This window comes from Cygnus olor, chromosome 4 (genome assembly GCF_009769625.2).
Source record: "Cygnus olor isolate bCygOlo1 chromosome 4, bCygOlo1.pri.v2, whole genome shotgun sequence".
Lineage (NCBI taxonomy): Eukaryota > Metazoa > Chordata > Aves > Anseriformes > Anatidae > Cygnus > Cygnus olor.
This window is the reverse complement of record NC_049172.1, coordinates 56,443,300-56,457,305: the sequence shown is the minus strand read 5'-3', so window position 1 is coordinate 56,457,305 and position 14,006 is coordinate 56,443,300. Positions and strand designations below refer to the sequence as shown.

The 14,006-nt window shown below is 36.6% G+C and overlaps 1 protein-coding gene across 7 annotated transcripts in view; it reads left to right on the top strand.

The window, feature by feature from the left end:
- Positions 1-13,064, top strand: part of PCDH7 (protocadherin 7) — a 284,971-nt gene extending 271,907 nt beyond the window's left edge. For 6 of the 7 annotated variants that reach the window (XM_040554826.1, XM_040554830.1, XM_040554827.1 and 3 more), the window contains one exon: positions 11,566-13,064. In XM_040554826.1, coding sequence (XP_040410760.1) covers positions 11,566-11,945 — 380 coding nt within the window. In that variant the 3' untranslated portion in view covers positions 11,946-13,064. The remainder of the gene's footprint in view (positions 1-11,565) is intronic. The other variant, XM_040554831.1, reaches the window with a different exon arrangement.
- Positions 13,065-14,006: the final 942 nt, after the last annotated feature.

Sequence of the window (14,006 nt, the reverse complement as noted above, 5' to 3'; positions counted from 1 at the left end):
ACCCAGTATTAGGTCCCCTTGAGGTACACACCGGACCTCCCCATTCTTTTGCATTACCCACCAAGTGCATCCAGGTCCCTGAGCAAAAGCAATCCCACGAATGGGCTTGCCTTTTCCTGAGGCAGGAGTAGCCCAGACTGTCTTACCCAGCATGTTTCTTATGTGCACTACAGGAACTTTATCCCCTTCTACAGTGCATAACAGGTTTGATTGGGCAGGTCCAGCTCGGTTGGCAGATCCTCTAGTATTGACTAACCAGGTGGCCTTTGCCAAATGTGTTTCCCAATTTGTGAATGTCCCAGCACCCATTGCTTTCAGTGTAGTCTTTAACAGTCCATTGTATCGTTCAACTTTCCCGGAGGCTGGTGCATGATAAGGGATGTGATACACTCACTCAATACCATGTTCTTTGGCCCAAGTGTCTATAAGGTTGTTTCGGAAATGAGTCCCATTGTCTGACTCAATTCTTTCTGGGGTGCCATGTCACCATAGGACTTGCTTTTCAAGGCCCAGGATAGTGTTCCGGGCGGTGGCATGAGGCACAGGATATGTTTCCAGCCATCCGGTGGTTGCTTCCACCATTGTAAGTACGTGGCGCTTGCCGTTGCGGGTTTGGGGGAGTGTGATGTAATCAATCTGCCAGGCCTCTCCATATTTGTATTTCAGCCATCGTCCTCCATACCAAAGAGGCTTTGACCGTTTGGCTTGTTTAATTGCAGCACATGTTTCACAGTCATGAATAACCTGTGCCCAGATGAATCTGTCATAAGTACGTAACCATTCTAAGCTGATGTTTGTAATTAATTCACTAGCTGTAATCTGCACATACAGCTGAAAAAATCAATAAAAAAAATCCCTTTGAGCAGGATATAAATCACACTGGGAGATTCATTATCTTTCTCTATTTGTCTCTCAATTTCTTGAAGTGTGAAGATATTTTCCATGTGCTTGCTATATTAAAAACAAACAAAAAAAAAGAAAACCACTCCCTCTCCCCTGCATCATCTCAATGAGAAAGAATCAGTAACATATATATATATATTTATATATACATATATATGTTGTTTTACTTAGGTGGACATTAATTAAGAATAGTTTCTACCCATTCTTAGGAAAAAATTGAGGGTTATAAAATAAGTGTTGTAAGTGTTATATTCTTATAAAATAAGAACAGAATGACACTGGCCCAGGCCACTGAAATGGAATAAAAGAAATGACTCGGTAACTAGTTAATCAGTAAAATATTTCATTTTTATGTGACAGGTGAAAATATTAGCATTTACATCTGAGTTGCATGACTTTATATTAATGCTGTGCTTCGTGATTAATGAAGATGAGCAGTACATATTATAAAATCTAATCAATTGCTTCAGGAGGATACGTTAGACAAACAGAAAAATGTACATTAATGCAATGCTGTTGAATTGTTTTAATGACTATTTTTAGCATTCATGTAGACCATGCATCATATAGATCTGCTTGTATTGAAAACGCATTCTTGTACTTTCCAATTCAATTGAAGTTGGTTTTGTCCCAGCTCTTCCTAGGATTATTAAGTGTGTAAAATTACAGATTTATTTGTGTATTTGTGAGAGAAACATGTATGGCATAAACAGATAAGTGAGGTTTTTTTTTTTTGTGTGTGTGGAATAAGATTTCTTTGCCGTGACATAAAAGCCTAAATGGAGCTTCCTGTGACTACTGTTTTTCATTTTACAACACAACTTCTTCGTGACAGTTACTAAAAAGACAAGTAGTTAAGATGTTTGTTTCTGCTCCATGTTGACCTCTACATTATTTACAGGAGCGTTTGCATGCAGAGCATGGAGAACTTTCTTAAATTCCATCCTCTTTGTCCCTCTTCCCCCCACTTGAAAATAATGTAATATAAACTAAAAGATCTTCAGCACATTTTACAGTTACTGTTTAAGTTTAACCGTAAGGTTCTACGACATAACAGAATGTACACCTCACACAGAAAACCTCTGGAGAACAGGATTCATTCAATTTTTCATGAAAGAATTACTAATATTTAATATATATTATTATATAACGTTTTATTCTGTCTCAAGATAAAAAGTTAAAGTTAGTACCTTGTGGCAGAAGAACTTGGTAAGAAAAAGATAACTGAATGATATAAAAGAGAGAAAACACCATTCTCCCTTAAAGTCAATTCTTAAACACAGCAATATTCAACAAGAACCTTATTTTAATTTGAGTTCTTGTCCATAGTCACAAGTGACTCAGTTTTGCCTTTTTTTGGCCCAGTTGGTTATGATAAACAGTTATGCAGCCATGTGTGTGGGGTATGAATGTATGGTGAAGTATGAAATACTTAATAACAAGAAATAAAATAAAGGGGTGGCACAGTATACAGCTGAGATGAGCTAATAATGGCTGCTAGCTACTCTGTTCCTTTGGAGCTCCTGCAGTCCCATCACTTTGCCATGAGTCTCAAGGAAATTATGTTGACTTCTGAGTGCTGATTCAGACTTTTCTCAAGTCATCTTTAGGAGAGCTGACATTCTAATTGCTCCATGAATTGCTTCATCTCAGAGTTTGTTAAGCACTGACACGTTTTACTAAAAAAACTAAAAGTATGTAATTTGACACAGTGACAGATTAATACTTCAGCATCAGATTGGCAGAACAATTAGACAGCTTAAATGTGTCCTACATCTTAATGACTGTGTTACTTCAGGAAGCCATGCTAAGTCCTGTTTTTTTTCTGAAAGATATGTTGCCATTTCACTGACAGAAGTAAATCAGACCATCAAAGGATTTAATGGGAGTACGAGGTTTGTAACAATTTCATTTACGTAAAGAAAATTAAAGTCTAGGGAATTTAAGTTCATAGTGGTGTCTTTAGTACATGGAAGCTGGTACTTCTTAGTTCTCGTTTTACATATGCTATTGGTCTTTTGAAACAAAATGAAATAACAGTCTCAACTATATGATAAGAAGAACTTCAATGAGAGAAAGCTAAATGCTTCTGGTGTGCATCCTTTTATATTATAATGTAATCAAAGTTTAAAATTAGTATTTGTCTAGAATTAAGTCTTTTGAATTAGATTTCACTTAAACATAATATTGTATACAACCTATATTATGGTTCTACACTGACAACCAACTGATTAATATCACTTGGGTCTGTAAGAGAACAAACTGTTTGGTTTTTGTTGTTGTTTTTTATTTATTTTAAAAAGAAGAACAGAAAAAATGTGACAGGTGTAGTGTCTTTTATATGAACAATCATCTTTTAAGTCAATTTTGAAATATTGTTGGTTCATTGAAGGTCACAGATGCAGTACTACAGAGCTGGTACAATCATTAACTTAGGTCAGAATTTTTTTCTGGAGTCATTATATTAGAGGAACAGCTAAAGAACATTGTATGTTAACCCGCTGGAAGCAATTGTGATAGAAATAACTGGAATCTAAGCCAGTATTTTTATGGCTTGGGTAATATTTCTTTGGTTACATGTCAGAGTCATGTTAAATATCTACAAATTCTAGTATAGTCTGTTTAGTTAAACAAAAAACATTTAAATCTTATGCCTGCTTTCACCCTTTGGACTGTTCGTCCCTAAAACAAAGGCAGATAAACAAAATCAAAATTTCATGCAACAAATAAACAATCTTGAAATGTTCCGCTTTACAGCAGTTCCCTTTACACCAGTTTCAGTTTTAATAGGCTTCAGTGGCATGATATTTGGTTTGCACCACTACAGGTGGAGGCAGAATTCAGTCCTTAATTTTCTGATTAAACTTTAAAATGGAATTGGTGTGTTAGAATTTAGGCAAGAAGGTATTATAAATTATTAGGTTATCATGTTGGGACTTGAGAGTGCCTTTTTTTTTCACATTACTAGTTTTTTGTTTCTGTATTCATTTGATTAACTCATACCTAAAATGGTAAGACAGTTTTATTTTCGGTTTGTAATTCTATTAATTTAAAATTTTAAGGAGGATGTCATGCGAAAATGGACTTTTAGCTTAACAGAAGCTGAACTTCTAAGGCTGATTTATTACCAAATAAGTCAAGAATCTTAATACAGGAACAGTTAAGGACTGGGCTGAGGCCAAAGTGCATAAATGTTAGTAATCACATTAGCAGAATTGCAGAGCTGAAGGGAACTTCTAGAGGTCATTTAGTGCATCCTTCCTTTCCCAAGGTAGGATTAGCTAAGTTTATGCTACCCTTGGGAGATGTTTGTCTAGCCATTCTTAAAACTCTCCCGGTGGTAGAGACTCTATAATCTTCCATCACTACATTTATCCTCAGAGTTGTTTTCTGATTTCTAACCTGGTTTGTCATTGCTGCAATCAAGACATTACTTTTGGTTGTTTCTACTGTGGACATGCAAAACAGATTGTTCCACTTGCTTTACTATAGCCTTTTAGGTACATGATAAAGTGCTGTTCACTCCCTCAGCTGCCTTGTCTTCTGGATAGTTCACTCTCATTCATCTAACATGAACTTTTTACAAATGTTAAAGAATCAGTTACCTATTTCTGTTGTCTTACGTATTTATTTATTTAAATTTGTTTTACTGGTAAAGGACTATGTAGCATTTCATATTTGCTTTGAAAAATCCCACTATGGAATTCCTTGAAAACAGTTAAGTAATTGGACCTTTGACATGCTACAGCAGTGAGTCTTGCTGGTCTTACGAACTGTGTAAGAGATAGTAAGGAATTATGTAAGGGATACTACTTTTCAAGTAAACTATTTAAATGTCTCGCTTTCATTCTATGTTCCTTTTTCCTTGCATAGCAAAACAATAAAAAGATTCAGAATTCATTACTGTATATCCTTCTGTCATACCTCCTCACAATATTAATCATTCAGTCGTTGTACGTGAGCCTTTCTGTACTCCGAAATATTTTATTTCTTAAGCATTGAAAAGCATTTCAGAATGAAATTATTTCAAGCCGCAAGCAATTAATATATTAATTACTTCGGTGCAGTTTGGCATGTCTCAAACAGTGGATTTGTGTTTGACTTTATTCAATAGGACTGCTTTAGAGATGGCATGCACTGTCTCTGCAGTACATGATAATGCCACATTCAGAATGACAGTGGTCCAAGCCTTGGGGCACTAAATGCTTCTTGAGATATGTTCAATTGGTATTTAACTGTATTTAGCCTAAGGTGCAGCGAAAGAAGCTACTGATGCCTTCAAATGTGTTTAAGTGTTTTAATAGTGTCTTGACATGTCAGAATATGCCACAGCACTAACAGGGTGCAGTTCCTGAATTACCGCAATTAGGAGGCAGGAATTTCAAAGACAGTACTGCTGTAGCTCTGTATCACTGTAGCTCAGCTTTTATTATTTTTTCCCCCCCTTGAACAGTGAATTTCTTCAATATTGCACCGTCTCAGCTGTTTTCTGCATTATTGTTCTCTGATCATGTAGTCAATACTTGTTATGCTTTAAGAGCTCTGTTGTGTCTCCAGTCACACAGCTCATAAAACAGACAGCCATTTAATAGAAAAGCTATGTAAATGGACTCCTGTTTAATTACATAGTCTTAGTGGTGTTCCACTTGATTTTTGGATGGTTCTCTGAATGTAGTATGTTTGTGTACAGAGTGCACAAAAAGGTAGGGTGAAAACTGGTTCATCCAAGCCACAATCTCCATCACTACCATGTGACAGTAGCTATGCCTGTTCTTTTTTCACCGTATTCTGTAACTATGGCACAGGTGTTCTTTACAGACCCTCAATAACTGGACGCATGAGAGGTATTATGGCCCCATCAATGGGGAATGGCAGCAAAATCTGCATGTAGTCATTGATTTGTAATAGATACTATTCAGCACTCCATATACCAGTGACTCTTCAAATCATACGGACCAAGTTACATGCTTAAAGTAGTAGTGTACTACTGCTGTAGTGCTGTGTGAGTTTTTCAGTCACATACTCTGGAAAAGGTGTACAACTAGGAATGCTTTCTTGATGCAGAGTTCTTCTTTCTGGGAATGTTCAAGTTGTATGTATCCAGATACGGCGTCAGTATTGCTCCTGAGTGACTTTTATCTCCACAGTCAATAAATGGAAGAGAGCTTTTGACTAATTAATTCTAAAGCCTGTTGTTACCATAGGCTTTGTGGTTTAGAAAATATGAGAAAATGAAAAGTCTATTGCAGCTTCCTCCAAAATACCGTGTATGCTGGGATACATTAGGACTAATTGCAAAAAATGGATTTCTCTAAAATATCATACAAGAATGGGCTGTTCTAAAAGATGAGCCAGAGTGAGTGTGCAGCCTTGATTATATTTCTGCAGTGTATATAAGTGTACGTAACATCACATCATTTCTAATATGTATTTGTTGACTACTTATTTCATAATAGTTTGTCCTTGTCCACATATATTGACCTTCTTTGGTAAGGAATGGGAAGAGAGAAAATAATGGAAAATTGATTGGGTGGAATATTGTAGTTGTTAAATTTGGGGGGATTAAACTAGATATAATCCTCACATTTCTCCTCTCCGCATTGCCATGCTTGGTGCCTTCCTTATTTTGATAACAAGCAATCCTTCCAGCCCTAAAGCAGCAGCCAGCTACAATCAATAGAAACATGATCATACATAAAAACAACCCCATTCATTTGTATGCTTTTGTACAGAGTTTTATGGAAAAAATTCTCAGAAATTAATGATAACCTTCTAAAGATTTGTTGGATCAATGATCAATTTTATTTTTAAATGATAGCTATCAATTAGCTCTGCCAATTGTTGGTGCAAGCTAATGTGGAATGCTGTGAGAAAGTAGATTTCTATGTGGGACTCTGTAAATTAGTATTCTCCAACTGTATTTATTTAATTATCTATTTATTTTGTTTTAAGCTGAAGACTGAGCAGTTGGAATTGAAATCTGCTCTCTAAATACTCACTTTTGAAGTCTACCACTAACATGTACACCAAAACATTTGTCTAAATATCTGCTTTTGGGGAATGGATTTACAACGTTTTTGTAAAAAGTTAAGCAATACCTAACTCTTGAGCAGAGCCACCATGAAAGGATGTTTGAAAATAACTTAGCATGTTCCACTGTATCTCTGAAGATAACTCTATGCAGAAAGTGCTTAAATTTGAGTATTCTATGTATAAACACAGTTAAAATCTAAATTCAAAATCTACGCATTTCTATATGACAAGAAATACCATCCTTCCAGGTTTATTTTCTCACTAATTAGCACTGTGATAAAATTTGTTTGTTAATAACTGGCATTTTAAGCACTTATTTGAGCCAGTTTCCAGATATATAACTGTGGTAGAAATCTGTTACACTCTTCCTTGATGATTTGCCAACTGTGATGACAAATTCTTTGCTCTGTCTTGTTCCACTAGGCTTGTCAGCTAGCAGGGTAGTTGCTACTAAAGTGTTTAACTTTTAAAATGATGAGTACTTAAAAAATCATGTTACTTAGGTATATGTTTGGATGAAACTTATTCTAGAGGAGAAAAGGAGTAATGTGTGTTTGTTTTTTTTTCTCCTCAAACTCAGAGATTGTTCACGACTCTATAGGCTAGATAATGTGAAAACAGGAGCTTACAGTCACTATGCAAAAGAGGGTCAATCTGTTCAGAGGATTAGCAAAAGTACATTTAATTACTTTGCAGCTAAAGCTGTGCGCTTGTTTATTCAGAATGAAAGTTAAATCTCTGTTATCTACTGCAGTGTATAAGAGGTACCCTAGTCCTTAACAGACTAGTTTAGGTATTTTAAATAGTTTAGGCATGAAAGCAATGTCTGCTTAACCCATCTTCTAACATAATGCAGACAGAAAAGATTCTCTCCTTCCCCACACCTCCCCACCAAATGCTGATGTTATGTCCATCTTTCAAACAGAAGAGCGGTTAAATGCAACAGGCTTCATATGTATGTTAGATTAAATCTGTGTTTAAATGCTATCCTGATTCTAGCTCTTAACACAGATGCAAGAAAGCAATGGAGTAGAAGACTACATTAACTGTACGTGCCAAATACTAACTGAAGGCTGTGCTGGAGGAAAATATATCTCACTGGATCCAACAGCCCATGGGAGGCAAGGCTGCTGCCACTCTATGTCCCCAGGTCCAATCAGCAGCAAAACTGAAGATACGTTCCCAGCAGGCATGTGCACAGAGCACAAGTATATACCACATATAGACACAGCTGGCAGATCACAGACATACAGAGCAACTCAAACACAGACAGCACCAAAGGCCTCATCCTGCTCCCCTCTCTGGCTGGACAGCATGGAAGTCCACTAGTGTGTGTACATATATGTAATATATATATAATATACATACATATATATGAGATATATAACATAATATATATACACACTATACAATGTATATATATAGTTGGGTTGTATATATAATTTTTATATTTTTTGGATTGTGTGTCTATATGTTTATATATGTGTGTATATATATTTATGCCTCTTTTTCCACTCTTGTTCTTCCTCCCCTAGAAATCCCATAGTTAAGTCCAGTGCAATCCCAAACCACTTTTCCCCTGCATTCTATAACATGTCCTACATACCTGGGCAACAACCCCCCATAGAGTAAAAGGTGATCACGAGAGCAGCTGCTGATGACTCATGGCCATTGGTTCCACGCCCAGAAAATGGGGCTGATGGGACAGCCCCAGGAACTGTGGCTGTTCCTCTTGAGTCCTTGATTTGGGTTCCCATCTGCCACTGTAGACCCCTGCGCTCCACTAAGCCTAGGCAGTGGCCCCTGTGAGGAGCCTGGGATCAGCCTGGCAGGGTATTATTTGGGTTCCCCCTCCTGCCAGTTTCTTTCTGAGCTCCTTTGTAAGTATGCAGATGGGCTTTATCACAAAACCCAACAGGGTGAATGAGCCACGTGCTGACTTAGAGGTTGTTGCTTGATAAATATCACTGTAAAGCTGAATTGTACAGAAAGTCTCATGCTTTACAAATAAGGGATTCTACATTTGTCCAGAATTAATATGGGATAAACTACAATGCAAAATGGTAAATTTTCAGGTATGTGATTCAACTAGTGTGGAACAGATTGTTATCAACCTGAGTGATGCTGGCTTAAGACCTGCTTGCACTAAAAAGGAACCCTAAACTATAGAAGACATTAACAGTTTCAATCTAAAAAGTAAAAATAAAAATAGTAATAATAAAAGAAAAAAAATCAACAACATTTTTCAATAAACACGTACTCCTATATTTTAAATAAAGATCAAACAATTCTCTTGTTCAATATTTGCTAATATTCTGTCAGAGTAATAATTTAAATAGTAGTAGCAAGCCTAATGTTTAATGGTCATTTTTCAGAAATAAGGTGCTAATTGAAGACCTTATTGAGATTTAGATGGGAAGTGGTTATGCCCTCTTTTTAAAATATCAGGAGGGTTTTCCTGTTTAAAAATTAAAGCACATAAGGTACAGCTCAGCAGTTAATTATATATCTTACCTTTAGGGTGTGCCAGAATAATACTAGGTTTAGCTGACAAATAATAGAGAATACTCCTGATACAGTCCCTCTCTTTTGTGTACATCTCTAGAACACAGATGTCTAAAAACCGATAGGCTGATAACTGTCCATAGTCTTTGTATTCTTCATTGAAAAAATGTGGTAGTCATGGCTGAATCTAACTGCAGGTCTTGAAAAGTACAACTGAAAAAAGAAAAAAAATCCCTTGTTTCCCTCTTCCCAGCCTTACACGTCTCAGCTACAGTTACTAAAGTTGTTCAGTTATGAAAATGTCAGTGCTGTTTTCCTTGTTGAAGTCAGTGACATATTGCAATATGAAATATTGTACAGTGTTCAGTATGCTACAGAAATATTTTCAACTCTTAATGAAAATTAATATGCATATTCTTTACAATACTGTAACAAATTACTAATAAAGGAATAGTTAAATGAACAGAAAAATCAGGAAGAGATGAATGTAAATCTAACTTTCAAGAGCTTTTGCATTTTTATTACTATTAAATCTGCAGATGCTGAAAAAATATGATTTCTCTGCAAGCACCTATTGTAAATATTTTAAACTAAATTATTTTAAGCAAAGGATTATTATTTTTTTTAATATAAATAAACTTCAGGAGTGGTCTTTTTTGCTGGTTCTAGACTCTAGACTCTACACCATCTTTGTAGCCCTCCTTTGGATACTCTCCAATAGTTTTATGTCCTTCTTATATTTTGGCACCCAAAACTGCACGCAGTACTCAAGGTGAGACCTCACCAGTGCAGAGCAGAGCAGGACAATCCCTTCCCTCGACCAGCTAGCAATGCCATGCTTGATACACCCCAGGATACACTTGGCCCTTCTTGTTGCCAGGGCACACTACTGACTCATAAACAACCTTCTGTCGACCAAACCCCCCGATCCCTTCTTGCAGGGCTGCTCTCCAATCTCTGATCCCCCAGTCTATACGTGTATCCAGGGTTGCCCCATCCCAGGTGCAGAATCCGGCACTTGTTCTTTTTAAACTTCATACAGTTGGTGATTGCCCAGCTCTCTTATTTGTAAACATCTCTCTTGCAAGGCCTAACTATATGAATATCAATCTTGTTGCTTTGTAGGCAATTCCACTTATTTCTTGTAGACCATAAAGTAAACTGGAAAAAAAAAAAAAAAAAAGGCAAAGCATTCAGAATCTTACCAGTCCTTAAAACAGAGGAGGTAGCTTTCTAAATTATAATGCAGGTATCAAAATAGGAATATTAAAAACCCTCTGTGTATCTGGTAGGAGTCAGCCCTGCAGTCCTGTGAATTTTGCTGGTTTTCAGAGAAAGTTTTTATGACAACAATAGGTAGAAAACTGAGATAAAGTGATCTAGAACATGACAACTTTTAACAGAGCACATCAGATATAAAATGTTACATTCAGGCAGCACTGTCTCTGCCCCGCCACATGCACACACACAACACACAGAACAGCATTATCTGTATATATTAGACTGTGTTTATAACCAATAGTAGTTTTTAATATGCTTTTACTAATCATTGATTGTAGCACTCATGTAACATATCGTGTACTAACAATACCCTGTTCTGGGAAATACAAGTGGAGATTCACATTACGTGCAAATTGAGTTCTATTGTCAGTAACAGAACAGCTCGCACACCAGAAGTTAAACATGTTCATAAAAATTTGCAGGGTCGAGGGCATAAAGTTTCTCTCACATAAGTTCAAAACATTCTTTGCAAAAAAAAACTCAGATATTTTTAATAATTTGAAGGAAATTGGCAGCATAGAATTAAGTGCTTGGTTGACTCTTAGACATCAAAAGTCATTCAGTAACTAATGTCAAATATGATTTTGCTTTTGAGATTGATTTACAGCCATAGGAATTGACAATATTTTTACTTTTCAGCTCTTGAGGTTCAGAATAACCATACAGATATGCTTATGATCTATTGGGCACATGCAATGTAAAAGAAGCTATTACTATGGAACTTATTGCAACATTCTTACCAAGACCTTTAAAAATACCTTTTGTGGATTTAAGGATTCTCAGTTTCACTGGAAGACATTGCAGTATTATTCATTTGTAAAGGCAACTCTATTTTACTTTCAGATTCAAGGCCTCTGCCAGATGTAGCCCTGACAGGGAAGTGTACCCGAGAATGTGATGAATATGGCCACTCGGACTCCTGCTGGATGCCAGTTCGCACTTCTCCTGAAAGGAAGCAGAAGAGCCAGCCAAAACTCTCCACTTTCATGCCTGTTGATGAACGGGGCAGTCAGGAAAAGCTGGCCAATGGAGAAGCTTCCCTCATGGGTGATCGCAACAGAAACCTCCTTAACAAAAAGTTGACCTCATCTTATGAGACCTTCAGCGCGGCTAGTTTCAGCAAAAAAGAAGAAGGCAATCCAGAGGATATCCCCCTTACACAGACAGGGGAATACAAGCCATCTCCTGTCAATACTCTAACTAGAAGAGAAGTTTACCTGTAGGCTAAAAAGCAGCAACAAAATTCTTTCATGTTATAGGAAAGAAAAAGGGGTAAAAGTCCTAAAAGCAAAACAATTTTAACAAAAAATAAGAAACAAAAAGAGGAGGCCACCAAAGAGACAAAAGCTCTGCCTGCCACTTCTGCCTCCATAGCAGGCATTTAATTATACTGTCTGCCTGACTATACTGTACAATGTAGAAAATGTTGTTACTTGCATGTCTAATCCCCCCCCACCGATTTTTATTTTCCTAAATCTATGGTGCAAATTCCTCCCATAGTAATGAGCTTGATTAAAAAGAACACAACACAACGTTGTTTCCCCTCTGCAGAAGCATGAGTTAAGCCACTCGTTTTGTTTGATTGTCATCTGGCTTGTTAAGGGTAACAGGTCAGGGAAAATGTATTCAAAACATATCATCTGAATATTGCTGATCCCCACCAGGGACAATCCTTCAGAAACCATGCAGATATAGAGATAAATACAAAAGAATAATCATTAATAGGCACTTTGTGAAGACCACAGCTTTAATATTCTCACCTCTCATCTGAGGCTGGAAGCAACAGAGATATGTTCAGCCTGAGACTGCAGTCCAAAACAAGGCATACTTTCCTATGAATCATGAACTCTGGTTCTGTTTTATCCATAGAACAAATGTGTTCTTGCTGTGTCTCTTTCTCTCCTCCTCTCTCGTTCTCTGTAATGATTACTTCAATGTAAACGCAATTAGTAACACATATACTGTAGCATAGTAATGATAAACTCTTTAATTAATTATTTTGGACAAGACTAACATCTAGCTGGGAAGATAGTAATAACAAAAAGGCCAAAGATCACACTATGGATCAGGGGAACTGCTAAGTATTGGGGCTTGGCATAGAAAACTAATATACTCACAAATAAGACGTACTCATAACACACCTTCAGTTACAATTTTCACGGCAGCACAATCCACAAGCCCAGCTGACATAATATTTTTTCCAATGTGGTTCAGTTGAATGCCCAAAGGAACTGATTTTTAAAATTTTCTTTTCTTTTTTTTTTTTTTTTTTAAATGATGCAATATGTTGCAGCAAGTGCTGTATGATACTGCCAGTTCCAGGGAATTTTTAAGATCATAATTAAAAAATAATAGTAGTGCTAGCAGGCTGCGTTATAACGAGACTGCTTGGTAAGATGGAGAAGTGGATAATGTGATGATGCAGTAATGAGAATATTACAACTCAAATACAAAGCCTTCTTTTCAGAGCACAAGGAATGATTGCCAAGTCTTTTGTCATCAGCTTTGCAGATTACCAATTGATTTGATTGCGTCAAAGATGTAATGCAGGTTTTTCTTGAAACACAAGTGCATTAAAGCCGAATGAAGTGCAATACTAAACAGTGTCAAGACTCAGAACATTTAGGCTAGGTAGAAAATAAACAGTGATATGATACTCACCTAGTAGGTCAAGATGAGTCGAAAGGAATCCAAACTGTCCACAATATGCAAGAGCTCTGGGCTGTAATGATTCTCATGGTGAGCACTTCATGAAAGAAAGGGGAAATAAAACAGGTTTTTGTGCAATAAGAGCTACAAAACATGCAGAACTTCAGTCAGTTGCTTTGTAGCTGATGCTGTAGTAATAATGACAAACTGAGCTCAGACATTCAGACAAAAGTGACAATCGAATGACACAGCTTGAGAAGGGGAAAAGCATTCAAATCCCTGGCCGTTTAACCTGGCGTTAAGGCATGGCTAGATGGCTCTTTAGTATACTGTAGTCACAATGTAGCTTTGGGTAGTTTCTTGCTTTGAAGAATTGCATAGAAATAACCTTAAACAGCCTATAGTAGAGGTTGCTAAATCAATACAACTCATTGCATTTATCTTTTGAATTCACTTCTCCACATAGTGGGATGTGCCATTTCTGGCCATTTCATTCTTCTCAAGTTTACTTTCTTCATGTAACATCAGTTTGTGTATAGCAGTTATGATGAATGGGCACATTTTAGAAAGAAAATATTAAAGTTTAATAATGATTGAACATTCTTATGTTTAATTATTTAAGTAATACGGAGAGA